The sequence below is a fragment of the Strix aluco genome, chromosome 3, assembly GCF_031877795.1.
Source record: "Strix aluco isolate bStrAlu1 chromosome 3, bStrAlu1.hap1, whole genome shotgun sequence".
Lineage (NCBI taxonomy): Eukaryota > Metazoa > Chordata > Aves > Strigiformes > Strigidae > Strix > Strix aluco.
The window spans coordinates 16,521,700-16,549,442 of record NC_133933.1 but is presented as its reverse complement, the minus strand read 5'-3'; the positions used below and the strand labels follow the sequence as shown (position 1 = coordinate 16,549,442).

Below are 27,743 nucleotides of genomic sequence, written 5' to 3'. Positions count from 1 at the left end.
TCAGGCGCCATACAGAAATGAAACAATACGTCCTTTGCACAGAAAGGTACCACAGGCAGAACTGAACGTCTCTTAACAGCGCTTACAGATGCTCTCCTGCAAACACAAGCTTTAACTTCCACAACGGAGAGCAGTTCTGCACAGCACCGGCCTCAGCTTCCAGCTGTACCGCGGGAGAAGCAAAGCTTCTAAAGCGGAAATAAATTCCCCAAAAGACAGCACTGAGGACAAGTTACTCCCAAGCTGTAGCACCTCTGCATGTTCTTTGCTTTCAGCAGCGCTGGAAGCAAAAAGGTACAAAGAGTTAAAGCCACGTACATATGTATATGCACACAAACTCACCTGAAGGGCAGATTCGAAATGTAAATTTTTAATTTTTACAGAAACCTTGCTTTGCAATATGTACGCTTATGCTTTACACAGAGTAATGATGTAAACGTCATTTTTGTGGACTAACTAAAGTATCAATTTGAGATGCACAATGTCTGTATGCTGTTGGCAGGATTAGTCAGGTGCTTTTTTTTTTTTTTTTTTTAAGAGAGAAAAAATAATTTCCCTCAACTACCAGCTTTCTGTTCTAGGTGTAAGCAGTCTTATGCCACAGCAAGGCAGACGTTTTGACAGACAGGTATTTAGAGAAAAAAATATTTATATTTGTTACAGAAGCAGCATTTTTCAGCGCTCATTCATTTTAAATAATAAATGAAAGATGCCTAAATTCCACCTTGGAAATCACTGCAAATTAGACGTATTTTTGTATTTAAATTTAATGCATCAGTGAAAAATATTTTGTAAGATTTCACAAAAAGTCCCCTTGAAACATTTAAAATTATTTCAAAACCTGCTATACTGCAGACTAGAAAGTTAATTAAATGAGATGCACTAACAACAGCTATAGAGTTGGGGTTTGGTGGGTAGGGGAAGAGGGGCTTCCTTTCATTTCTTTAAAAGAGAAATCCATCTTACCCTGTCCTATGGGGGCTCAGAGATAACAGCTGAAGCTGAAGAGACAGCGAGCAAATCTGTGACAGGGGAGGCTCGCTTCAGCCTGCTTGTGTCAGGCAACCAAAAAATGACTTTCTGAACAAAAACCGATTTGTTACACCCTGTTTTTAAAGGACTCTGAAACAGAGACATGCAGATACACTGTTGCCACTAGCAGGAAGGTTTTATATTTGTTTTCAGGTTTGATTGTTGTTAATTAAAAAAAGGAAATAAGTTGACTATATCCCTGGAAAAATCCTTCCTGTTACATAAATAGCAGCAATCCCTGCACAGAACTAATCTAGAGGTCTTGTAAGAGCTACACAAGATATTTACCTAGACATTCAGTTGTGTATTATTACAGACTAAAATAAAAATGTCAAACACCTGCACAACACGATCAAGTTTATTCTTTAGTTTTCTGGAACAGCTGGACTGCACCAGCAAATACCCACTACCACAGAGCAACCCATATCCATGGCAGTTGCATTAATTTTGCAAGCACTCTGTAGCAGCGTGTTTATTAACCTCTTCAGACCATGTTCTGTATGCTGTAAAAAAAGAATTCAGAGGTGAAAGGGACCAAAGATAATTATTTATGCTGCTATGTGTCACCACTTCCACTTGAATCCCTTTTCAAGGCTTTAAAGCTTTGAAATTTACAGGCAGCAATGCTAGATTCAATTATTGGTTTTGCACCCTGAACCCTTTAAGGTAGCTTCTAATTTTACTCCAGTGCTGTCAGCCCCGAGGAAATAATGACATCTGAAAGTTCATTTAAAAATGACAAAAAAAAAAAGGCAACAAAAATTTAAAAGGAGAGAAAACACAGTTGGAAAAACAACACAACAACTGCAAAGGAAATTTTTTAAAGAAGCAAGTATACTTTAGCTGAAAGATTTGTCCTTAATAACCATCACCTATGTGAAAACAAAACCATTGTCACCACCCAGTTTTAACTTCATTTCATGATGCAGCAGACATGTCCTGTGCTTGTGACAGGTGAAATATGTTTTGGGCAAGACTGCAATATGACCAAACTGCAATATGCCTCCTATTTAATCATTCAGGTGGCAAACAGCTGGGGAGCTGCAAGGGTAGATGTCCACAACGCTCCGAGACCCCACAGTTTGGGGGCAGCTTCCCAAATGTGAACTAACAGGGGATGCCCTCCCTGAGCCGACACTGCAACCATTTCTGGAAGAGAATTCCCGCTCACCTTTGTGATTGCAGCTGTAGCTGTTACGCATGAAGATTTAAGGTTGGGAACGACCAGTTTAAGCACCAATTCCTTTTGCAAATATATCCACTTACATTACCCAGGATAAAGGGTAGAGTACGGCATAGCAGACAAGACTTTTTTCAAGTACCTACTTTCCAGCCCTAATTAAATACCACCCAGACTCCACCAGCATCAAAATCCTCCACTGATTTTTCTATGTTATTATAGCAGCCCCTGTTATGGATTAGTGCAATTATGCATATATTCCTTTGTTTCCAGTGTTTTGTGTAAACCTGTGGAACACCAAATGAAACATCTCTGAAATCTGATCCTATCAATACACCTCATCCAAAACTGAAATATACTTAAAACAAACAGTGGGGACTCGTTGGGCAGCACAGCCAGGATTCAAGCCCCACTGCTTCTCCATTAAGCCTAATGTGATCCTAACCAATGCTGTCTAGTTTTGCTTATAGCCAAAACCAGTCCTGGAAGGATTTGTACTGGTAATACCTCCTCACAATGCTTGGAGCAAGAGTGCACGGTGGCATACTTGCCTCTCTCTTTTCCCCTGTTTCTTGCTGCAACACCAATATGACAACTGAACGAGCTAAAGACAATTCTTACTCCAGTCTTAAAAGCCTCCTTTGCACTAAAAATGCTTTGGGTAGGAGTGGTGGGGGGAGAAGGTTCACTGTTGCTAACAAGGGTTCAGCTGAACAAGAGTTTAAGAGTTGGGAGTGCTGGGGCAGACTGCTTTCTGGCTATAGATCTTTTCAGCAGCACCATGTAATCCTGCAGTCAGCAGACAATGCTGAGAACGGTATTAGCAGCTCACAGGCTGTTTCTGCTGGGCTTCAGTCCTGACAAGCTGAACCAGAGAAGCACACGGCACTCTGCGAAAAGCTTCCCAAGCAAAGGCCAAAGGCTCTTCCCTTACAAACTTGGTTTGATGGTACGTGTTTTTATTGTATTAGCTGCCTCAAAACCCCCACACCATAACGATGTCATGGTGCAAAAGTGGTTATGATAGATAGCGCTACCTGAGTCTCCCAACCAGAACAGAAAAGAAAAACGTAAAGCAGACAAAGAATCAGAGAAGTGCTCAAATTGCTGTAAGACGACTCACATACGCTGTATGACATTACAATTTAAATGGATTGTACTTGCAGTCCCTGCTGTATAACCGAAGGAGACTGGGATATGATTCAATACTCACACTGCAGGACAGAATTTATACCTACGTGAAAATGATTATATGCTGCCAATAGCACAGAGAAACAGTCTCAGAAATCAAACACTGAATTTGACTGTGTTGGTGCTGTACTGTGTAACACAAATGTTTGTGTACTGAGATTGGGCAGACTGGGAAGAAGAAAAATGAAGAGCGTACACTAAAAAGTGACTTGTCTTGAGCACGTTTATGAGAGATAGCTGAACCAGGTCCCAAGAGAAGGCAAATCTCAAACAGTTTGTGCCTTAGTTTCCATATACAGCATTGGGAAATAGTGCTGTTACTAAGCAGCTGAGCGCTCTTCCCTCCTCTTTCCCCATCACTGGTCAGCAACCTTCCCGCAGCTGAGTAATAGTTCTGACTTACCAAAACAGCAACAGAACTTAAGGTTAAATATAGATATCTGAAACTTACTCTAAACTAGTATATAGCATTGTAAGTACTCAAATTTCTAGTGCGAGAGTGTATGCAGATTATGTTTTCACTGGGAACACACACACCCCCCAAAAAAATCACATAAGCAAATTCACCTGCTGCTTTCAAGAAGCATTTTCATTCCGTAGCATTTTCATAAACTGATGACAAAGTGACCTATAATTCTGGATGAGGTTCTTCTATCACATACACTTGTTTTCGTTTAACCACACAAAGCTGTTTTCATGTATACTTTCACAGACATGTTTATTTCTCTGGCTACTAGAATCTAATATTTGCATTTAAGTAGTTTTTCAGCTAAGAAAAAGCCAATAAACATTTGAGGGGAAAAATGAATGATGTCATAAGAATCTACATTTTAAACACACTGGAGAGAAACTCTTCTATCCCCAAAATGTGTAGTTGATAAGATTTCCATACAGAAGAGGAAGACTCTGGTTGAAACACTTCCCTTCAGATTATGTTTTCTCAGACTGCACAAAGTGGGGGACTTGGTAGTTTGTTTGATCAACTTTCAATGAAAAACAGCGGCAGCACAGTCATGGCATGGGCCTTTTGCCAGGGGCACACACGGAGGGGCTGGGCAAGGCTGGGAAGCTTACCCACCAGCACTTTCACTGGGCTAAAACCAGCTCAGGAACCTATGCTGCAACTTGCTCTCCACAGCTACACGTGAGGGAAGCCTTACTCAGGAGGGGAACAAGACGTGCAAAACATTTTCATACCTGTCTTCCCCTGTCCATCCGATCTTCAGGTCTCTGTGGGTAACTCATTGGTCCACCCAGCCCTTGGTACTGACTTGGCTGGTACTGATTTTGGGATTGCAGCATGCGGTTCCAGGCAAGAAGAGGAGCAGCCCCAGCAGTTCTGTGTAAAGAAGAAACACACTGCAGCATGAACTTAGCTCCTAGTGAGAGTTTCACCCCACAAAATCCAAATTTCTACAGTCTTGTATGATAAGTGATTCTATTTCCTTCAGAGTTAAACACTGTCACATCCAGCTATGCCTGCAGTGATACTGCAGACAGCCCAGTTGTTAGAGATACATCAGGGAGAGGGGGAATATCTTCCAAAATTCTCCTACCAAAAGGCCACATTTGCTTACTGCTTCCTTCATCACAGCTTGAAAGCTACAGAACCAGGTACTACCACAAGCAGCAAATTCAATTTTACAAATCAAGAGATTTTTCACATTCCCTGGAAGGATTCTGTCCATATTTTTTTTAAGGGACAAATTTGCCAATTCATCTGCACTGATCTTGAACGCAGATTAAAACCCAGATATCACTAAGTGAGCTGAACGTAACACACCATCCAAAGAGTAAACATGTGCGATACAGGAGAATGAGGCTTTCTTTTCTAAATGTCCAGACTCTTTCTGGGAGTCCATTCTTTCTAGTTAATTGCAGGTTGCAAATGAATTCTTACTGCGAGTATTCTGAATCTAGGGTAGGGGCCTTGGCTGCTTTTTCCCATCCATTATTCTGCTCAATATGTCAGAAGGTCTGATCGGGAAGAAACCTTTTCAAGTTCTATTGATGCCGTTTTCAATTGACCATGGTGACCTAGCAACATAAGCACTAATTGGCATGGACTGACTGACATTTGGTGTACAGTTTATATGGGAACGCAAATTCAACATCCATTATAATCTAGTTTGCCATCCTAGATTACTAACAGCAAGAAATGTTTTAATTGCCTTCAAGTACCTATTCTAACATTACAATTATAACGCAACAGGTATAATACATCAAATCATTGTTTAATTAAAAATATTTAGAAAAATGATATAGCCATGATATAGTCTTTAAAGCTGAGCACAGGAAAGGGTACAACTCCTTGCAGAATTCATAGCAGTTACGTTTTGCAGCACAATATATTGTTGTAAAGGAAAAACACTGGATAGTCGAGACAGTTAATCTTTTCTGACCCCTGTTTAAGAGAGAGTCAGCTGAACAGTGTGCGGCCAGCCTGCTGAGAGACAGGGATAGCAGAGAGCACGAGCACTGCATTTCACATCTACCTGCTGCACCGCTGAACTGAAAGTCACTTTGCACGTCTTCAAAGAGCCTCTGCCTAGATTTGCTGGATTAAATTGGCGGGACTTCAGCCTTGGAGGAGTAACCCTACCCAGAAAGGCTGATCTATTCTTTCAAACACACATGGGGTTCGGGGAGGAGGTATGACTCATGACCAAGGGAGGATTCACAGCCAGCTGTACTATGTTGGGCAAACTGAGCTTTGAGCAACTGAGGAAGCAATGCTGGGAGAGGACTTGTAAACACACCTTTCACCAGCTGGAGCAGAGGCAAACTTGGGATCAACACAGGCAAACATAAGATCAATAAGAACAGGCATTTTGGACATGAAGGCTTTCTGCTTTTGGATGCAAATAGGTTTGGGTTTCACACCAAAGCCTGCATGAGAGCTACTCCACCTAGTCAGATTAAGACCTGCCTGAATTTTACAAAGGCAAGAGAAACTCCTACCATCTCCAGAAATGAAATAACTTGATTCTCCTTTATAAAAGTATGAGTCTTACCTGATAAACACACAATTGGTAAATACGATGTGCAATATATGAAGTAGAAATGAACGTGCAAAAGCTAAATGATAACACTGAACTATGCAGCTAAATGATAACACTGAACTATGCAGTTTTATTTTGAGCTTCTAAGGTATGTCTAGAAATGTGCAATGTTATCCAAATCATTCATCAGGAGGAGCGATACCGTATTTAAAGTTAATAGCACATTACACTTCCAGGGACTAAGCACTCAAAATCAGTACTCTTAAGTATGATATTCCTTTTGATTAAGTGTTTTGAGTACTAACTTTTTTCTCCCCTTTATTCCTAGAAAACATCAGACTCTCCAGGATGAATACACTGCTCAGCCTTAAGGAAAACTACAGGAAATTACCTGTATAGCCCCAGCTCTAGCACTTTCATCAACAGTCACTCTGTCTCTACAACTTTGCTAATGTGCTTGTCATAAACACCCTCAGAGACTGATAATCACAGACCCACACTTGCTATGTGCCCAGAATGGGAAAGTTTGACACAAATTTCATTTGACATTAATACTTATTTGGTACAGAGTTAAAACTTCTTCTTTTAATAAAGTGCTGCTTAGTGAAAAGTTGGGATATTTAACAAATAAAACACATTAACACTAATATCACTAATAATTTTGAGGCATTTTTGCTTCCAGGCCATCTGAAAGAGTGAAATTGGTGATCTTCAGTTAGAACCACTACATATTCTAGAGAATAAACCTAGTAGAAAAAGAAAAAAAAAAAGCTGGAATGCATTTTTCTGATCTTAAAGCCAGAAAACCAGCTTACACCTTTTTTCTGCTCTTAATTCACAGAACTATGTACTATTTTAAAAAATAGAATTTGATTTTCATCTGGTAAACAGAAATCAGGAAATTATAGTCCTCACAGCACTTCACTTCATGATCGCCCAGTGCATGTATTAATTGGTGATTCAAATTACCCGCGGGTGGAGACTTGTACGCAGCAAAGCTGTGTCTCACGGGTAACAGAAAAATAATTGTGCCACTTGGAATATCACATGAATTCACATTGGCAGAGTTACTCAAATGCGCTATCCAGAGTCCTGCCAACTTACAATTAAACGAAAGCGTATACATACAGGGTAGCTAAAAATGCAACTTCAGGAAACTTTATACAGTAAAACATTCCTGTGTTCCAGCCTCAGATTCTTTGGAAACCTCTTCTATGGGCAGGTTAAGCAAAGGATTTGCTTACCCAGATTACAAATTTCCATCAGCCAGGAAACCGGGTAGCAAATTTTATATATATATTTTTTTATATATATATATATATAAAAAAATAAAACCTCTGAAACATATCATATCACCAGCACTGAAGGCAAGAACATGAAATAATCTTTTGCAATCCTCAGCAGTGCAGACCAGGGCCTGAACAGGACATGCTGAAAGGTGTCCTGTTCAATGGCAGCTCATGGATTTTATTTTACTTGCTGCACACTGCTGAACTGTGTCACTAAATTTAAAAGTAAGAAATCTTATGCAGGAGACAAGATCATCTGGATTATGAAGAAGCAGCTTTACGCTACTGGCTTTTTTCCACCCAGGTCTCTGAAGCGACATCTTGTTTAGCCCCCACTGCAATACTCTACCTCTGAAATAGCAAAGGCTCAAAGCTTTCCTGGCAGGGACATGGTTCATTGCTTATCCCTTGCTTGATGTCACAAATCAAGGGTATCGTAGCCTCCTGCCAACCCACTTCATCTGAAAAGGCTGGAGCAGGGGCTGGCCTCTCCCTCAATTACTTTCTTCCCTAGAGCAGAGGTGACGGAGAACAAAAATTCCTTGCTGCTCTCGCTGGTGACACCTTGTTGCTCCTGGAGCACCTGAAGCTGCAGCAGCAAGAGGGGACAGCCTTGGGGCTAGTGGTATGGGAAACTGGCAGCTCCCAGGGAATTAACTGGGAAACCAAAAACTTCTTGAGGGGGTTTCAGTTCAACAGGTCCAGCCATTTTTTCCTGCACCAAAGCCTATCTATATTTATGTTTCTCTTCAAACTTTTGCTTAAGACTCCATGCTTATCTCTATGGCAACTAACTCAACATCAGCCCTGAGCATGTGTTTGTTTTGTTTCCCAAGAACATGGCAAAATTACTTATGCTCAGCACTGAAACTGGCAAGTTACTGATTTTCATAGGCCATCAGAAGTATAACAAAGTATCATCAGGGAGAGGAAGCATTGTAAATATACTGTTGCCACTCCAAAGCTAGAATGGCATTCTCCAAGCTTCTCTAAAGCTTATTTTGTAGGTGAAGATGACACATCTTCAATTTAAAGTCACCTCAAGGGACACCAGTTTTCTCAAGTTTGGGAGCTGAATTGTGAGATCAACGCTGGACAGGTTAGCAGATGGAATCACAAATACTGTCTATCTGCAAAAATGCTCTGAAGTACTTGGCCAGCGTGTGGTCACTTCTAAAAATATTAGCACAAACCAAGCACAGTGACCTTATGACAGGATTCTGATTGACATACAGTTGATTATGACAACTCTAATAAAAAAATAGTGTATTTCAAGCAAAAAAGACAAAATTCCTGGCTGAAATTATTTATATGTGAATTGAGACTCTTCCATTTTGCAAAAATAAACAGCCTGGTAAAATGATAAAAGTATAGCATTGTAAAAGTAATAACAAGTTACAGACATGTAGCAATATTTCACAAAATGGTACTATTTAAATTTGATTTAATTAAGGTGTGGGAATGGCAACTCCCACGGACAAAGTAATATTAAAGTTTGTAATGCAAGATTCATTTATAATGCAATATTCCACATTGATGTGGCACAGGACAAGGGACTTATTTCATGAGGGATCAAAATGGTTGCTATGGAAAGCGTGATTGCAGAGAGCTCAGTAAATTCTCCCAAAGCTCATATTTTCAATGCTTAACACTTGCAAATAAAACCATGAAAAAAAAAAAAGTTGTGCCTCAGAGCAGAAACTTAAGGTCTCACATATGCTCTCATTTCTCTGTAAATATAAATAAATATCATTATTCATAGCTTTCACGGGTATGCTGGAGTTTATAAAGTCCATCTGACTTAAGGACATACAACCTATCAATGAAGAAACGCATGTAAAACATCCCTTATTATCAAACCATGTCACATTCCTTCTATTCGATGGCACTTATTGGACTGCAGATTCCATAATCCTTCCCTGAGTCCCTTCTGCATTTAATTCAGTTCAGTCTTAAGTAGTTAAAGAAACTGTTTTCAGTGGCAACTAATAACTACTGACCTACAGTGACACTGCCCTACAATAGGCTTGTCAGGCCTGAAAAACTTGTACCAAAGAAGCTGATTAGGACTTCAAGAGGTTTGTAGCAAGAATCAATGGCTAGTCTGTACTAATGCTGCGGTTGCGGCACAGAAATGATAAAAGTGGAACACCATTAGTTATGCCTCATTAAGCTCCACAGCCCTCCTAAAAAGAAATTTGTTTAGCCTGTCCAAAATCTAATGCAGTTTTAAGCTCTCTGTGTTCAATTTCATAGTATCTCAAAAGCTTCAATAAGATAAAGGCCAAAGAACCAAGAATGGTACCAAAGCACCAACAGTAAAGTTAATTTTGAAGTCTGAGTTTTAATGGAAAGTGTTTTTGCCTTTTTTTTTTTTAATACAAAGTACTCGAGCCTTTTAAAGGATGAACACCACATAGTGCACTCACAAAATATAAATAAATCATGGACATTAATTAACTTTAAAAAAAACCTGCTGTACAGCATGATTTCAACAAATTTAAACAACAAAGTTCAAAACAAAGAGGAACGAAAAAGTTGTGAAGCCCAGCAGAACCAAGTACATCCTGATGGCCACATTTTACAAAACTTTGAGTCCTCCTGCCTTACCTCTGTGGTGTCTGTTGAAACAAGGGCGTAGGACCTCGCCAAGACTCCTGGGGTCTAAGATCTAGAGGGTAAAACAAAACATTAAAATAAAAAAGAGCAAGTACACTTAAAGAAGTGTGCTCAACTTACTCTTACACGTGCCCCAGAACTTGCTTTAAGAAATGAAACAGAAAAGCTCAAACTGGATATACTACCAAATACGTTTCACCAAGTCGTTGGTCGCTATCGCTGATTTCGATAGAGCCCTCTATGTCCATCAGTGGCAAGCTTAGTATTAATTAATAACAGGCAACTTTTTTTTTTTTTAGTATGTCCAATAAGCTTCAAGTTATAAGAATGAATTTTAATTGCTAGAACTAGCATTGGTTAGTGCTTGGACACTTCACAGGTATCTTTTCTTGAATTTTTAAAATGCAAAACCATGTCTGTTACTGTAACAACTGAAGACTTTATTTAATGTTTAAATTTCTTATAAGTACATCCATCACTACATGAAAAAAGATACATGCACGCACACACGCACCACTGTGTCATCATCACAACACTCCCGGTTTGTGAGCAACGAATATTTAATACTCAAAATATGTGCAAGTTTCCCTCTGATTAGGATAAGTTATTCTATAAAGCAAACTAAAAGAATGACCAGAGCACGTAACAAAGCAAACAGTTCCACTCATTCATGTTTAAATATAATATATTAAGTCATATTTAGGATCTATTTAAAGATAGTAAAAATATATTTAAAAGTTAACCTAGACAATGATAATAAATATCCATTAATGATATCTCAGATAATGTCATCAGACTGAATTAAATGTTTTCGGGTAAAAACTTCACTAGAGACCTAGCACTGCAGTTATAAGAAACTGCAATGAAGAAGACCACCCACTTCTCAATTGTTTTTTCTACCCAAATTAACTCTTTACAAAGACGTAGCAGTAACAACATTGCTTTAACAGGACATGCAATTAAATGGTTGTTGTTCTTCTAAATAAACTGGTCAGTAAACAGGATAAAAGAAACAGCTAATCAATAGCTCCCTGGTCAGTCCACAACACTCAAATTGTGCATCAATCAAAAGCTTCAGTTTCAGTGACACCTTTGATTATTTTCAATGGTGTTTAAGTGTGACCTAATTTCAACAGCTGGTTCCAGAAGTTGTCTAATGGATGCACTGCGATGGGACAGCAATGCTCTGTTAAACTGCCAATGTTGAAGTACACTGAAGCTTTGCAATTGTTTGAAAGAAAAGGGCGGGGGGGGGGGGGGGGGGGGGGGGGGTGGAAAAACCACCAGAGGAAAAATCTGCACCTCTCTCCTAACTCTGGCTGGATTGTCTGCAAGCTGTAATGATCTGACCTGGACAGAAACCTTTCACGGCAGCACTCAAGTGTGCAGGGGGGGGTGCAGGCAGCCCCCACTGAAGATAACACCGTTTCATCAGGGAAAATAAATTCTGATCCCCAGCAGCTCCACCATTCCCCCTGGGCCTCCTCCATGCAGAGCTAATCCAGCTCACCCAGCCCAGCAATGGCCTGAGCAGCACAGGAGCCCGCTGTACTTTATTTATTAAACGTTACACATATGCACACACCCGAACCAATATATACACCTCTCTCTCTCTTTATGTGTATATATATACACACGTACACACAGAGAGACATATATACTGTTACCAACTGATGCTCATGATCAGGTATAATCGGTTATTTCATATACACTGTAACCAAACCAGTCTAAAGCACCACAAGGACTAAAGATGGATGTGTGGCACTTCTATGCTGATCAGCCTGCGAATTACAAGGACTTTTACATGCGTAAACAGGCCGTACTAACACCATGCTTTAGTGATGCTGTGTTTGCTTTTGAATACCAGATTAGTGCAACACCAGAAAGCCCAGGCCCATAATAATGCTGTCTTCAGCTACTTTGGGGGCGGGGGGGGGGGGGATGGAATAAGCAGTTAAGACACAATGTTAAACTGAAATTAAAAAAAAAAAATTACAAAAATGAAATTGCTAAAAAAAAAAAATTGAAATACATGCAATACAGAAGAACCGAGTTCTGCTAAAAATGTTTTCAGGTGCACAAACCCCTCAACCTGTAGCTACTAACACCTGTAGTTCTTCACCTGCAGCAGCCAGGATGAGGACTAGGCTCTGTCACCACAACCAGACCTGCAGGTCTCCTAAGTCTGGCGCAGGTCTCCTTTTGCTTGCTGGGAGACACAAACTTCTAGAAAGAATAATGGCCATGTTTCCCCCACCCTTCTCCTCTGTGCAGGCTGAGCTAGGCAAGACCCCCAAGTATCCAGTCAATTATACAGACTAATACAGTCTCTCCCTTCCTGGCCTTTCCTGGTCAGAACTTCACGTTTCAGTTGATGTTTATTAACATGCTTTCCATTCCACTGCCAGGGTTAAATGGTGCTCTAGTGAGAAACCCAGTGAGATGATGCAGGTCTTGCCCTGGTACAGTGTTTCCCATTCATACAGACACCTGCTTAAAGACTAGTTAAAAACACGTGTCCTATTTAATCACTTTCTTTCCATCAGAAAGGACCCATCTCTCCTGCTGTAACCACTTTTTTTTCAGCCCTAGGGAACGGTTTAAGAAAGAGTTTAATGAAATCATCATAAAAACATTTAAAACCACCTTACTGTTATTCATTTGTATGGCTCAGAGAACAATCTTTGAGGGAAAAAGCTTGGAGCAGCGAATTACACTTCAAAAAGGTACAAAATTGGAGAAGAAATGACAATTAGTATTTTCTTTAGTCTTCAAAACTTATGCATTTCCTAGAGCTATAAGGCCAAATAAACTGCCTTCTCTAGCAGCTCCTCAAGTAACAATTTATCTAATCAGTGTGGCAATCAAAGACGAGATTTTGTGTTTACTGATTGCACTAATCAAAATCACTTTTCAAATCCAGTTAATTGACAAGTTTACTGACTGAAATGAAAGTCATAAGTCAGATATCCTGTGCTGCAGAAACCAAATACGCCATTCATAGAGTACTGCCGTACTGCACTTGACTCTCCAAGTTATCAGCACAGACAATTATTCATCAACTGAAAATTGGCACATCAAAGTCAAATCAAAGAACAACATTAAGGAACACCCACAGCAGGCTCTTGAGGAAGAGATGGCACTTTGGTTGACCGCATTGCCCTTCTAGAGTCTAATTTTACTTCATCATACATATAAAAAAAATACATAAAATGAAAAGTTGCTGTGCATCAATCCCACAAAATGTGGGAATTTTAACCACACCAGGTCTAGTTTTTCAGGAACATGTGGTTTCCCAATCCAATTATGCCACAGCATACAGCTGTTCTCTCACAATTATAAGCTGATGAACATGACTGACACAAGAGATAACCTCCCCCATTAAGAAAACTCAGCATATGTCTTCCCATTCTTTCTAATTTGATTTTCTAGTTGAAGATATCTGTGCTTTGACAGAGACATTTGTGCTTGAACTGAAGGGCGTGACTGCAAAAGGCAAGAAGATAGCTGTGCTATCAGATCTAGGAACACCTTTTGGTACTCCTAGACAGTACACTGTCTGGGTGAAAACTGGCCCACGCACTCAATTCTGACCACAAATTTCCATTGGAGCCCATGCACTGTCCATGCAGACTGTTCCTGTTCAATAAGATGACCACCACCTATTGCAGTGAGGTTCAGAGAGCTGCTGATATGCTCCCATCTTGACAGGTTTGCTTCACACTCAGCCCACACAATCCATAACCCAGGATGTGTTACGGTGTCTGGGTGTGATCCCACTTGCAAAAGCATCATTTAGTGTGAATGTCAAAAAGACTGATTTCAGCAGAAATTTTGGGCTATGATGCTTAGAGGTATTCTTCTAACAAGGGTTTAAGCAAGGGTTTATCCCTTTTACCAAGGTCTCTATCTGGTAAAAGAGGAGTTAAGACACATGTGGCTGCTTGGCATCAATTAAGTCAACCATGGTTGTAGTTAGTTTAAAAGACTTTGCAGTCAGTTTAAATCAGAAGTTAGAGTTTAAGATTAATCTCCTAGGACAGCCTGGTATCATTAATAGAAGAGGAGCAGAAACACAACAAAATTAACTGACAAAGAATACATTTGCAGCATGTTGCACTGCGGTCTCACACAAAAACAGAGTGCCAGGAAACAGCTTCTTGACTCTGGGATGAAGAGCCCTGGAGAGCACCGGCAGGCGCCACACCCCCCGCTTTCTTAAAAAGCCTTTGTACAACAACTGCTGGTGGTGTGCGAAGCAGCGTGCCACAACGGCGGCTGGAGAGACCAGCAGGTTGACCCGGCACCTCTTTTGACTGTATGACCAGGAAAGCACGAGATCAACCTCTGCCTAATGGAAAAAGCAGCATTAAGGAAAGTGGCACAATGAAAGAAAGGAAAAAAGCCTTGCTTTCAGATTTGCCAGGCACACCTGCAGAACAGCAATTGCCCAAGGCAATTTGAGGGTAAGGAACGGACAGGAGATGAGGGGAGGAAGGAACATGTGAAAGAAAGCCATCAGAGTGTTTTTCTGAGGCCAACCAACAGATGGATTGGGATTTCATACCAATCAGTGGATTCAAGCCTCCTCAATTTGAAAGAATGATGGCATTGGGGCATATTTGCATGTGGTATGCTTCTCATACAACACAAGGTGCTCAGATGCCACGAGGACGAGAGCCTTCTAAGCACCTAATTGGCAGGATCAGCTCCATCTATGTAAGGCACAGAAAACTGCTTTGAAATAAGTACTTCCCACAAAGCGTCAAGACTCAAGCTTCAAAAGACATGAACAGCAGTATAGGGACCAATGGGCTCATGAGTACTTTCTCTCTTCTGAAAACCACACAGACTTTCTGGTTTTGGAGATTAATACAAAAACGTGATGTCTGTCTGGTAGTTCTGCCCATTCCCCGTGCTCTTCTTAGATCATGTTTCTTAAATACTTGTTTTCCTTTAATCAAAGTTAATAGTGCCAGGCTCTCATATTCAATCTATCTCTCCATTTAAACCAATCTGATACCTCACACAAGAAAGCTTCTGCATCCACTACTCAACTAAACTTCATCTACTTTGAGACTGGACAATAAGCTTAATTCAGAGTGGCCATACGATATTATTTATTCATTTTTTCATATATGGCAAAAAAGTAAGTCAAGTATAAAAAGGCTCACAGCTTCACTATGCAGTAGCTTGGCCTTCTATATGTGACAAAATCTGGAGTTCAAACTTCATCTGTGTCAGCTGTTTAAATTCAAACACTTGCATAATTCAATATTGCAAGACTGTTCAGCTGGACAGTGAGAACTTCCTACTTTAAAACACCTTTTTAGGCAGTTTAGCCAAGTTTCCTCCTGTCTCAATCCCACCATTACAGAAATGCGGCTAGAAAGACTGAACAGAAACACAAGTAATTCCTTCCCAGGATGAAGAATTCCACGTCAGGTCACACAGGATTTATCTTACCACTTCCAGTGACCCAGCTGTTCACTAAGCCAACAGCAGTGGCATCCCTGACCTCCTGACCATCTCCTCCCATCTGTTTGCCAGAAGCTGCAACACCTACTGCAGGCAGGCAGAAGCCAATAGAGGACCGTGAATCATCAATTTCCATTCACTCTGGCAACTCAGCACCAAACACAGCTCTTTTGCCACTCCTACAATCTCTCCCAATCTGCCACCGTGCTTTATGCATTAATTATTTTCTGTGGCCAGAATCCTTCTCTTGTTGTTCTCTTCAGGCACAAAGCACCAAAGTTCTACTAAGTCTGCTGATGTTGAGATTCAGCCACATACTGAATACGTTCCACATAACAGGTACTATGAACCCTTAGCAGACAAAGTGCTACTCTTCCTATTATATTTCAATACTGGACACACCATTCAAAATGGGATCCCACTTACAGGCATGTAATTACATTTTAGTACATTTCACTACAGCAGTTCCATAAAGGAAGCGCAATAGAGAAGAGCAACAGTTAATGAAGATGGATGCATTAATCCACTTTTTATTTGTAATAGTGCAACAGACCAAAACAAAACTGAAATATTTTTCAAACTCAGAAATGTAGAAAGCAGAACCAACTTACTTGACAACAATTTAGGAATCTGCTGCTGCCCACTCAGAAGTGGCCTGGCGTATGGGCTCCCGTACGTTCCAAGAGGTACTGCATTGGCATACATTCCTGGCATCCCTCTTTCCCTTGGCATCGTATGGCTATTATGTGTAAGAAATGGAAAGGAAAAAAGAATAGGATGTTTTTATGAATGCCATCTTACAGCACAGCTGCCACCCAGACCATCACATGCCCCAGCTCTCTTCAGTGCGTCAATGGAGATGTTCACAAACACAATGCAGTGACTTGCTTACAGATCAGGGTCCCAGGCACACCACAAATAAAGCACACCCTTTGTGAGCTGGTCCCAGCAAAACTCTGAAGTTTCTATAGCAAGCCACAATAAGCAGAAAAACATGTATTTCATGCAAACTGTAGAAGAGTCCAGTAAAACTGAACTGCTGTCACGTTTCCTAAGAAATGAGAGTTGATAGAGATGCAGGATCTGCAAATATTGGTGTATCAATGTTTGCCAGGCCTTTGCTATTTTTCCTGTACAGAACTACATTCACTCTTTGTGGTGTCTGTCACCCTGGACAGCAATTTAATGAGACATCATATGTGATCAATAACACAGCTATCCTTTTTTTTTCCTAACTATGACATGAAACAACAGAAGATGGTTCACAAGTGTAGCACTGGAACAATTATGCTTTCCAACACACAGATGGAGAGAAGGGTGTTGCTTTTTCTTCTACCAGTGGCACCAGAGCCACAAGATGAAGAAAGTATTTTCTCTTCCTAAAGAGACACTTGTGTTCAGTTGCTCAGAGAGTGTACTCTTATTTGTTAGTAATACGATCTCCTTTAAAACATTCTCTTTTCTGGCTCTGACAAAGGTATGGCTCCTTGCCCTCCCCAGTAAGGAAAAACATTTCATTTTATGTGTAATACATAACCTCAGCTCATTCTCTCATCCTGAGCTCAGAAGCATTCTTGCACTAAACTACAGCACCTGAGAAAGTTACTTGGACTTTTGGAGAACTAATAAAAACTGACTGTGGCAATGCCTTGAAAAGTGACAATCGAACAGATTGTATTGTGTAACACATGCTTCATACAAGGGTCTTCAAAATGTCTTAATTTTTAAAAGCATACAAGACTGTCTTCATAATAGTCTTAATTATCACTTGTGTGTAATATTCTCACTGTACCTTCCGTACTTCAAGCAAGTAACCACCAAACAAGTTGAAAAAAAACAAAAACCAAACCCCAGTGGGAAAGCTAGTTAGAAATATTTAGTAGAACCTTCTCCCAAATCAAGAAGAATGCAAGGCATTACTGCAAAACTCCAGTAATCACAGTTTTCATCAATACTGAAGTATCACATGCCAAAGTTTCCAACATGGAACACCAGCACCTAACCTCTGACAGTCCATCCCCACCCATGTTGTTTCTTTTCTTTCTTTATTTTTAAATTAAAAAAGCAATAAATGAGTACAGTCATCTCAGGAAGGCAGTCACAGTAACAACGCCGCCAGTCTTACCCTAAAGTTCTAAAAGCTGACTGGTCCAAATGGACTGGTTTTCTGTCTCGGTTAAAAGACAGCTGTGGTCTCCAAGGCCTGCCATCATTGTTGGTTTTTTCCCAGTCTCCTGGCTTCAGAACCGGAGCAGGTTTCCTTAATATTAAAAATAGTTCCATAAATATCTCTCAGAGCAAATACTCAGATTAATAAGAGAAAATTGAATTATTTGAAAACTGACAACTGATACTTACTTTGCACCAGGTAACACTGTAGCCTTGAAAACAAAGTCTTCATCAAATTGTGGATCTTTGAAAGAGATACTAGGAGAAAGTATTTGAGGATTAGGTTTACTTGGTAATTAAGACAAACAAGATTTAAAAGTAATTGCTGCTTTATTACAGTGATGTACACAACAGAAAAGATAAAATACAAGAACCCATGACTTAAACTGCAAACTGCCTTTCTTGCACATGGATATACCAACTATATTGGACTTGAATGTCGCAATTATTTTTCACAGGGTGACCTTTCTCCTCCCCTGTATTAATAGCGAGTCCAAAAGAAAGTTTAACGTCTAGAAAACAGTTAGTTCTATGTATGGTAATGAAAGTGTCTTCTGCAGATCCTTAGGTACAAATCCTCTAGTCAAAGCACTGATTGTATTTGGCTGCCATAGTACAGACAGGAAGGATATCAGCTTGCTACGCAGTCTAGTCAAAATTGTACAAAACTTAGAAGCGGGATTTCCTGGGCCCCGGAGTTTTTATCCTGAAAGGCAGCTTTGCAGTTGCATGCAGTTCCTGTGGAGGGATATACACCTATTTTCAGACCACCTTGCACCTCTATTTTCAGACACCTTGCAGACCCAGCATTTTGAGCTGCCTAGTATTAGACAAGCTAAACACTAGAGCAAAAAGTGGCCGAAAGCTTAATTTCTGCTGGTACAATGCATTATATAACAATTTGAGTTTCCTCTAGGAAAATTCATCCATACTCCTAGCAGTTCCGATCTCCTGGTGTAAGCATCCAGGTCTCAAGTAGGTCCCACCAGGGACGCGCAGTTCCGATCTCCTGGTGTAAGCATCCAGGTCTCAGGTAGGTCCCACCAGGGACGTGTTTGAAGTACATGGCACCAACCTGCTTCCTGTTCCCTCACTACCTACCATTTGATACAGAAGAATGCTTGGGATGCCAAGAAAGATAAAAGTAAACAGCTAAGCAGAATAATCTCACTGTTCCAGCTGAAATATGTGTGTCTCAGCACAGAGAATGAATGAGGCTTGAAGGAAAGAGAATAATGGTCCCTTGGAAAATTCAGCCAAAGTCACAAGAACTGAAGAGTAGAACCATGACTGCTCATACTATCTCAAAAGACAAGAAGAAAAATCCTTGCAATAGAGAAATGGACAGAAGCATAAAACAATTCAAACCTCCTGACAGTGGCAGATAAAAAGCCAAAAACTACCTTTAACTCATCACTCAAAGTAACTAAATCCCCATTTCAGACACCTTTTCTACAATATCCTGACAAGCCACAACTTAGCATTTCATCCTGCCTGTAGATAGTTGTTCTAGTTGAACCAAGTTATGCCTCCTCGGAGGAAAAAATTATGCAGACAGACCACAAGTGATTTTCAGTGTCTCAAGTATCTTATGTGGCTCAAGAAGTGAAAGGTTATTGGCTCAAGCATTACATACCTATTATACTGTGCCAAATTAAGTGAGAATGACATACAACACACTACATCTACAGAAATTCACTGTCAAGTGCAAGAGTAATTAAAAATCTTCTGCGACCACAAAATTTACTCGTGGAAACTCTGCATTATTTTTTATTCATTATGAAGTTTCTTACTATTCTCCCAAACATCACATTCAGGTAAAGTTAGCATTACTCCTTTACTTCTTAAGGACATGAAACTTGCATTCTCAGGCATCTTCTGAGAATTACTAGGAATAAAAAAAAATGGATAAACACCCAGGAGGCAAAAATCCAGAGCTGGAGGGCTCTCAATCAATACCGAATTCTGTCTCAGAGGCTTGCTCTCATGAACGTTCAGTTTTCTTTAATTTAAAAGGCTTGATACAGACTATTAAGTTCTGTAGGTGTTGCTCTTTGCTTGAGGAAGACCAAGAAGTCCCAACACAGAACAAGCAGAAAAATAACGGGAGAAAAGATGAGGTATTTCTGAAGGGATGAAACACACTGGGTTTGACGCACTGAGAACCTACTGTTTTGGACATCCCTGCAGGGCACACCACTATGCACACTCTGCTTAACCACCCTAACTTAAGCCCACTGTGTTACAACACAGTATCTTGGATTCAATTCTTACACAAAACCGGGAACGTTTAAAGTAAAAGCTTTAGTTTTATTAAGAGATGGATTCTGTTGCAAAGTCAACAACACAAAACACCAGAATAAAATAAGCTTTGATTGCTGCATTTTGTATGCCATTGCATTAAAACTCAGAGTTTACTTACCTGACTGCAGAATTTTGTGCAAGATCACGCAGCATTGGAACAGGAGACTCCACTACCCTGGTAAAGAGAAAAACCTCTGTCAAAACGTCAGGTTACATATTTCTCACTATTACTACCACTTTTGTTTCTCTGTCAACTGTGACACGTGAAAGGGATTTCAAAATTAACTTGCCTTTCCACTAAAGTAAATACTTCAATAAGCAATGGAACTACTGAATCCTTATTTCTTAGTGTCATTACTTTTGCAGCTGATCTGTGTGGATTCTCTAGTGTCTAACAGCGGGTTCACACACTTTCCACTACCCAGCAGTCTGTTTACAAACCTTAGCACTATTCTGTACCTTGGAAACCACCTTGGACTGTCAGGGTTTGATTATAGCAAGCCAACAGGTTCTAGGGGGGCAGGAGAAGACCAGAGAGACAGACACACGTGCAGACACCATGAAGACACAAACCTGATTCACTAGGAAGAAAAATGCTTTGAAGAAAAAAACCCCAAAACTTAGCAGCTGTTTCCACAGCACTTAAAGAGTCTCCTTTCTGAGATTTAATAGGCCAACAGAGCTGCATCTTAACCCTTTCCTTCTTTCCTCCAGAAAACTTTACCCCTTCAATTCAAGCAGACAAACACCATGCTTGGGACAATTACTCATCAATCAGAAACCAAATTTCTTTGTTCACCCTACTGCGCACAACTGTCACAGACCCATGGTACACAGAGATCACAAACTGGACACGTGCTGGCTGAATTTGATCCAAATCTTTTTAGCAAAGTAAGACTTATTTTGAAGTGGCAATATAAATACCCACTTATCTTCACAGAATTCCTAGCAAACTAGTTCTCTAGATAAAAAAAAAAACCCAAAATCATTTCTGACGCCCTATCGAGGGAAGACAATGCCAGAAGAGTTTTCTTTTTCCTGCATTGCTGTTCCCTCCAAGAACAGCTCTGACTTGCTCATATTCTTCACAAGCCATGACAAGAATAGAGAAATGTATATTAGTGAGTGTGACCTAGGATACATTATCTGTCCAAGAAAATCAGAGTGTTTGTGCATTTAATGCAAATGAGTTACTGAACACCTGCTTATGCCTCTAAGCAAAGTTAGATAAATGAATGCACATCCTACAATGTGAAGATTACACTGATAATTTCTCAAACTAAATGCATTATCCAGAAAACAAAAAATATTAGCATTTTTTGTATGTGTAGCTGGTAACAGTCCTGAATTTAGTGCTATAGCCTAAATGGAAAATGGCAAAATATATCTCACATATTTCTGCATCTGGATTTTTCTTTAATGCAATTAATATTAGCATATAAAAAGCAGAGTTGTGGGTTTTTTTAAACAGCATGCACTACTGGAAGTTACAGACAGCATTAAATTAACATTCATACAAAAGCAGAGAGGCCAAAACAACAAGACCTTACTGAATAAGGGCCCTGATCACTACTATTATTATATAGGCCCTGTTTACCTATTAAAGTTCAAACATTACTAAATACATAAAAATCAGTCTTCCAGAGATGAAATGACAAACAAACAAAAAAAATCCATCAGCAATTAAACACACACATTAGAGCGCTTTCAAGATTTCTGATGCTGCTTTAAAAGCGTAGTTCTGAAATAAGAAAAAAAAGGGTCCCAGAATGAAAGTTTTACTTGCTTGGTTTCCTACACATGCTGCTGATAATACACACCTACTATGAAACCTAGCAGAAAGCATGTTCAGCATCAGAACTAAATGCATTGCCTTGTCAGGAGTTTTAGGTTTCTCATTGTGGGCACAAAGATATTTTTATTTAAATGTACACATGACTGAAGGAAATGTCCTTTAGCCTCAAACAACCCATACTAAAAGCCATACTCACTGATCTGGAAGAACAGCATTTTCATTCAGTGTAAGCTTTCCCTGGATTCCATGGCACAGCTCTGGGGGTATATCCACTGGCTGAAAAAAATAGGAAAAATAGTTTATTATTAAAATAATTTTATTAATAATTATTAATATATTGTTATAAAAAATAATTTTTCAGCTGAAGCACTTTATTAGACCTCCATCTTCACCATTTACACAGTCCCTTAAGAACAAGTACAACCTACCTCTGTATTTTTGGTCTTGTACTGTTCTACAACAAAGTCACAAAGTGGATGGTGTTTTCCAACAAAGAGAACATCACCACCAAGGCTATTTCTTCTGTCTAGAAAAGATGAAGAGAATGGGATAAGAGTTCAGAGCAAAGAGGGAAGGAAGGAATACAGCAGACCAGCATGCCATCCTGCTGGCATCTCCATGAAAGGAAAGCTTCATTGTGATTTAGGAGAAGGCTTTGAACATTCCTTGGACAGACAAGAGACTCTGCCCAGAACAGGATGTCTCTGGTCACAAGCGTAGTTGGCAGACAGTAAAACAACAGGAATTTTGTGTTCAGTGGAAGGAGTGTTGAATTTACAACAGAGTAATGTTGAAAATACAGACAGGCTGGGTAAAAAAGAACAAACCAAAAACCCTAAAAAAAACCACACACCTCTTCAGCAGTTTACCTACAAGAACCAGCTATGATTTTTGTACAATGGAGAAAGTAACACATATATCTGCTTATATAAGCTGAACACAAAGCTTCACATATCATAACTGGACACAGCCAGCTTACTGGTCAGAACAGCCAATACACCTATCAAGTTTTACCATCAACTCTAACCTTGGAACCATAGTTTATTCTTTTGATTGCAACATACTAATCTAACAAGTACTTTGACAGTGTATACTGGTAGAAGCTTTTCATATGATTAAGCTGCAATCTAATTTTCAGGTAAAGTCTTATGCAGGTCTACTTGAGTAAAAGAAAAGTATGTGAAAACTACAAAACCAAACCCACTGAGGTTCATTCCAATTACCACGACCATCCACAAAGAGGCTACAGCCTACCATAATTCAATCCAACCAAACATTTATTACACCTTGCTCAATTAGGGTGAAATTGTTGTAACAAAATAACACAATTCCTACTTTCTTCAGGAGTGAGGTCCGGGTAGACTTCTTCCAGGGCAGCTCTAAGGCGTCGCTCATCAACAAATGGCAATAATGCAACACCTAGCAAAACCAAAACATGATTTTTTCACACTTGTTGAAAAACAAAACAAAACCAAACCCCCTAGCATGGAAAGCTCCAATAGATTCTCTACCCAAGAAACAACTGTTCCATCAGTCACACAAAAGAAAACCCTACCTTTCCAGAGGTTGTCATCCTGCAGGCTGAGAAAAATAGTTCAGTGGTAGTGCAGGTTGAAAAGGAAAGCTTATCTCCAAGCACCCCTCCATCCTCCCCCTCCCCAGTCCTGGGTAGGCACTGGGAAGCAGTAACGTCTACCCACACCTGCCTTATTGAGGAACAAGATGAGCTCAGTAAGACAGTCATTATTTGTGTCATTTGCTACAGATACTCCCCAACAGAACTCAATGCTCTTTATTCAAATTAATTTATTAAGAGAAAACAACGGAAGAAATCACTCCAAGTTCAGCAATAAAGCAATACAGATGATATCCATTAGGGAGTGTTCATACCAGCTATTAATTTTACTCCAAGATAACATGGAGACTCCTCTCAGGATCAAAATCTCTCACTAAGCAGCACATCTCAGAGCCCACCCAATCATACTGGATGAAGCTGGAGAATAGCCTTCCCTGGTATGCTCCAGTATATGTTTTCTTCTATTATAAAATTGAAAAAAAGCACTAAAAAATTTACTATGAAAATTCTTCAAATATTTACTTCTGTCACTCTTATTATGAGTTGGAATCTGGAGTCATTACTTTAGTTTTTATTTCCTTTACTGTGAACACTAGAGCTTTTCCTGACCAAGATGACAGTAAAGACTTTCTACTAAACTCATATTCATGGTTTCATATTTGTGCCTGTACCAGTTCTACCAGCAGGAACACGCCAGACACATTTGTCATCACTCTAAGGTACAACATTCACAGAGACTTTGGACTTCCACAGACTGAGATTCCCGATCTAAAACTTGGTCTGCCTGAAACACTTTTGCTTCAGAAGTTATATCTTTACGTGGCTTTATTAAAACAAATACTATTGTCCTGGAGCTGAAAGGGCACAACCTAAAACTTTATCTGAAGTGTAATTACACCAGAAGCTCGTATCCTCTCCTAAAAAAACATAAGTGTTAAGTATGTCACACGTTTAACTGAATCAGAATTTTGTTTAGTCTACTGAAAAATAACCAGGAGCAGAGCTGTACAGCCTGCTGTTGCCAGCCTCACCAAACAAGAAATCTGCACTGTCCCTGCTTATGAAGTATGAGGATAATCTTCACACAGAGTGACTGCTGCTTTATCAAAGACAGCACTAGACCTCAGCCATGTTCAAATTTCAGCTGGAACATAACTACTTGTGAAAGGAAACAGTGATAAGCCTACCCTGGAAAACAATTTATTTTCACCTTCACAACACAGTGGTGGAATGACAACAAAACAGGAAGTGTTCATAGCTCAGGAGATTGCAAAAAGGATCGACAAGAATTCCATATGTTAATCCAGAACAAAGAGATTATAATGGAATTACGCATTAACCAAATCAAAAGTAATGTTACAAGCTGAAGAAAGCATGTGGGAGCTACTTAAAATACTACTGCTTTAGACTGTAGATTTGATAACTGGACAAAAGAACTAAGGAAAGCTGCCAGAATTACAACAGGGGTAAGAAAAAGGGCTTCAAGTTAGAGGGAAAACCTGCCATGCAACAAATAGCTAGGAATATTCTCTTTGATTTTGGAACACTGTCTAATTGTGGCTATTTCAAAACATAGGTGAGCTGCCTTGAGAGAAGAAAAACAGAACCTTTGATGTCAGCAGGAACCTCTGGAGATCATTTAGTCCACTGCCTATGCTCCAGCACAGTCACGGGCTGCTCAGGTTGCCCCGAGCAGGTTGCCCAGGACCACATCCAGCTGGGTTTGGCATCTCTCAGAATGGAGACTCCACAACCTCTCTGGGCAACACGTTCCAGTGTCTGACCACCCTCAGAGTAAAAATGTGCTTTCTTATGCTCAAATGGAATTTCATGTGCTTCATTTTGTGCCCAAATAATTATTTATACCTATAACTGAGATGTTACACTACTGGCTGCATAGGGTAATCACAAAATTTGGCAGACCTTTAAAAGTGATATTCTCTAAAGAAAGAAGTTGCATTAAATACTGTAGCTTTTTTTTCATTCTTTGAATGCATCCAAATATTCCTATATTCCCCAAAGCATTTTTTGCAAGGTACTAATGAGGCACTGATTGACCAGAACAAGATCCATTAATTAAATGCAAAGGAGACAGAAGACAATTACACCGTAAAGCTGATAAAAATAGAAAAATGATTAATCTAGTTCAGGACAAATTAACAAATCTAGAATGACGGCTGAAATTACCAATAATCATTGCCAATCCTAAATCAGTTACTAAACCATAATTTGTTCTTCACACTAATTTCTTTTAAAAAATACACCTGCTGCAAAATACTTCTCCCCCACACCAACTAACACAAGTTACCTGTATGACTTGGTGTATCATTATCTTAAGATAATTTTTCATCTTCTTTCTATTTTTACATAAAATTCTTAAGACTAAGGTCAGTGTACTATAGCCCCCCCCCAAAAAGTTGACATTTCACCTTGCCAAGCGTATTTCTTCCCATTTAAATCAATAGCAAAATCTTCAGGGTAGAAGTCAATTATGCTTGATTCCTGTATTTGAGAAAATTTTAAAAAAAATCATTAAAGCAAACTATGAAATTGATTCAGAATGTCATGTAGTACCATATCTTGCAGAGGGTGAGCAAACACAAAGCTAAGGAGGATGCAAAGAACAGAAATATCTTTTACTAAATACCATTTAAACACAAAGTGTGGTAGGGCACTTCTGTTACTTAAGAGTATCAAAACAAGAAATTAAGCAGGACAGAGTAATTCCAGATAACTGGGTTAAGGTATCTGCTCCCCAATTAAGTTTTGCAAGGTTTCTATAAGAAAGTAAACAGTCTTGCTAAAGTGTAAAAGAGCCAGGAAACAGGTTTTTTCACTGAAATATCTGAATTCAAAGAATCACTTTAAGGATCTTTGATGAATCTCTGCAATCTACCAAAATGTTCCCTCCTGGTCTCCATTATTCTTCTGCCTAAAGTAAGCAGCAGCAAGTCATGCTCACACAACTGCAAGATGACATAACCTTACAAAGAGGAATATAAGAATTCTTACTGGATCTGTCATGAGCTTCCTCCACGTTGGTGGCAGAAAATTTCCACTTGCAGCTGGAAATACTCCCATAAGTTGTTCAAGAGGCTTAAACTGTTGAAATTAAACAAGAAGATGTAGGACACTTCTAATGAGCTGTTAAATCATAAATAAATAAATAAATATGCCCTACCGGTTTTGAGCCTTTCTCAAAATCTGAAGGCATGTCTGCAATACCTTCAAAGTCAGAAGCAAATGGAGCATAGTGAAAAGGGTAATACCAGTTCCAGGATGCGCAGCCCTAGGGTAGAGAAACAAGAGAAACAAAGTCAGACAAATCAGAAAAGAAAAAAAAAAAAAAATCATGTAGCGCAGTCACTAAAGATGACAAAATTTAGCCCAGCATCAACCAGGAGAAAGAGGAGTCCCCATGATTAGAAAAGAAAGAGCTCTTGCCTCTAAAGGTACTCTGGACTTCAGGTTGGGACTTAACTTTTCATAGCCAGACTAGAGCGAGTGAGTTCACTGGACAGTGAATGGAGACCTCGGGCATTTCCTCGGCAGCACAGAACAGCAGATAGACTTCTATGCCAAAGTACTCTTGCTCTGTGCTAGGTTTGAGTCACTAAGGGAGACAGCCAAAGAGACAGGACCTAGCACCAGAACGATACAAAAGACCTTACAGCAGAATCTTAACCTTAGCTTCAGGACACTGTAACGTACCTCATGCCTTTTTCCTCCCCCTCGAGAAAAAACACACGAGCATGTGCACAAAGTCCAATAAAACCAAGCACAAAAATTTCTTGCAAAGAGTAGGAAATCATAGTCTATCTGTACAGTTAACCAGTCCCTGGGGCTAAGCTGTGGAGCCTGTAACAACTGGACACATTTTCAACTTGTGTAGAGTTGCTACCACATCTCAAACAGGGATGACACAGAGAAGGAATTTCCAGGTTCTTTGTAATTATATAAACAGCAGAACCGTGTCAGTCTGAAAGCCATTACAAAGCTCTCAACAGGAACAGAAGAAGTATTTTTCTGGCAGCACACAGTTTGTACTACTGGTTTTCAATGCAAAATCCCACCACTAACTTGGGCATATGGGGGACCAGAGAACCCT

At 39.7% G+C, this 27,743-nt stretch overlaps 1 protein-coding gene across 2 annotated transcripts in view; it reads right to left on the bottom strand.

The window, feature by feature from the left end:
* The window catches only part of XRN2 (5'-3' exoribonuclease 2), a 51,373-nt gene that overhangs the window by 877 nt on the left and 22,753 nt on the right, over positions 1-27,743 (bottom strand). For both annotated transcript variants that reach the window (XM_074817551.1, XM_074817552.1), the window contains exons 18-29: positions 26,817-26,924; positions 26,648-26,737; positions 26,065-26,137; positions 23,395-23,478; positions 22,488-22,585; positions 22,256-22,335; positions 20,383-20,439; positions 18,150-18,218; positions 17,917-18,051; positions 16,403-16,530; positions 10,305-10,365; positions 4,601-4,742 (exon numbers count right to left, since the gene is read on the bottom strand). In XM_074817551.1, coding sequence (XP_074673652.1) covers positions 4,601-4,742; positions 10,305-10,365; positions 16,403-16,530; positions 17,917-18,051; positions 18,150-18,218; positions 20,383-20,439; positions 22,256-22,335; positions 22,488-22,585; positions 23,395-23,478; positions 26,065-26,137; positions 26,648-26,737; positions 26,817-26,924 — 1,125 coding nt within the window. The remainder of the gene's footprint in view (positions 1-4,600; positions 4,743-10,304; positions 10,366-16,402; positions 16,531-17,916; positions 18,052-18,149; positions 18,219-20,382; positions 20,440-22,255; positions 22,336-22,487; positions 22,586-23,394; positions 23,479-26,064; positions 26,138-26,647; positions 26,738-26,816; positions 26,925-27,743) is intronic.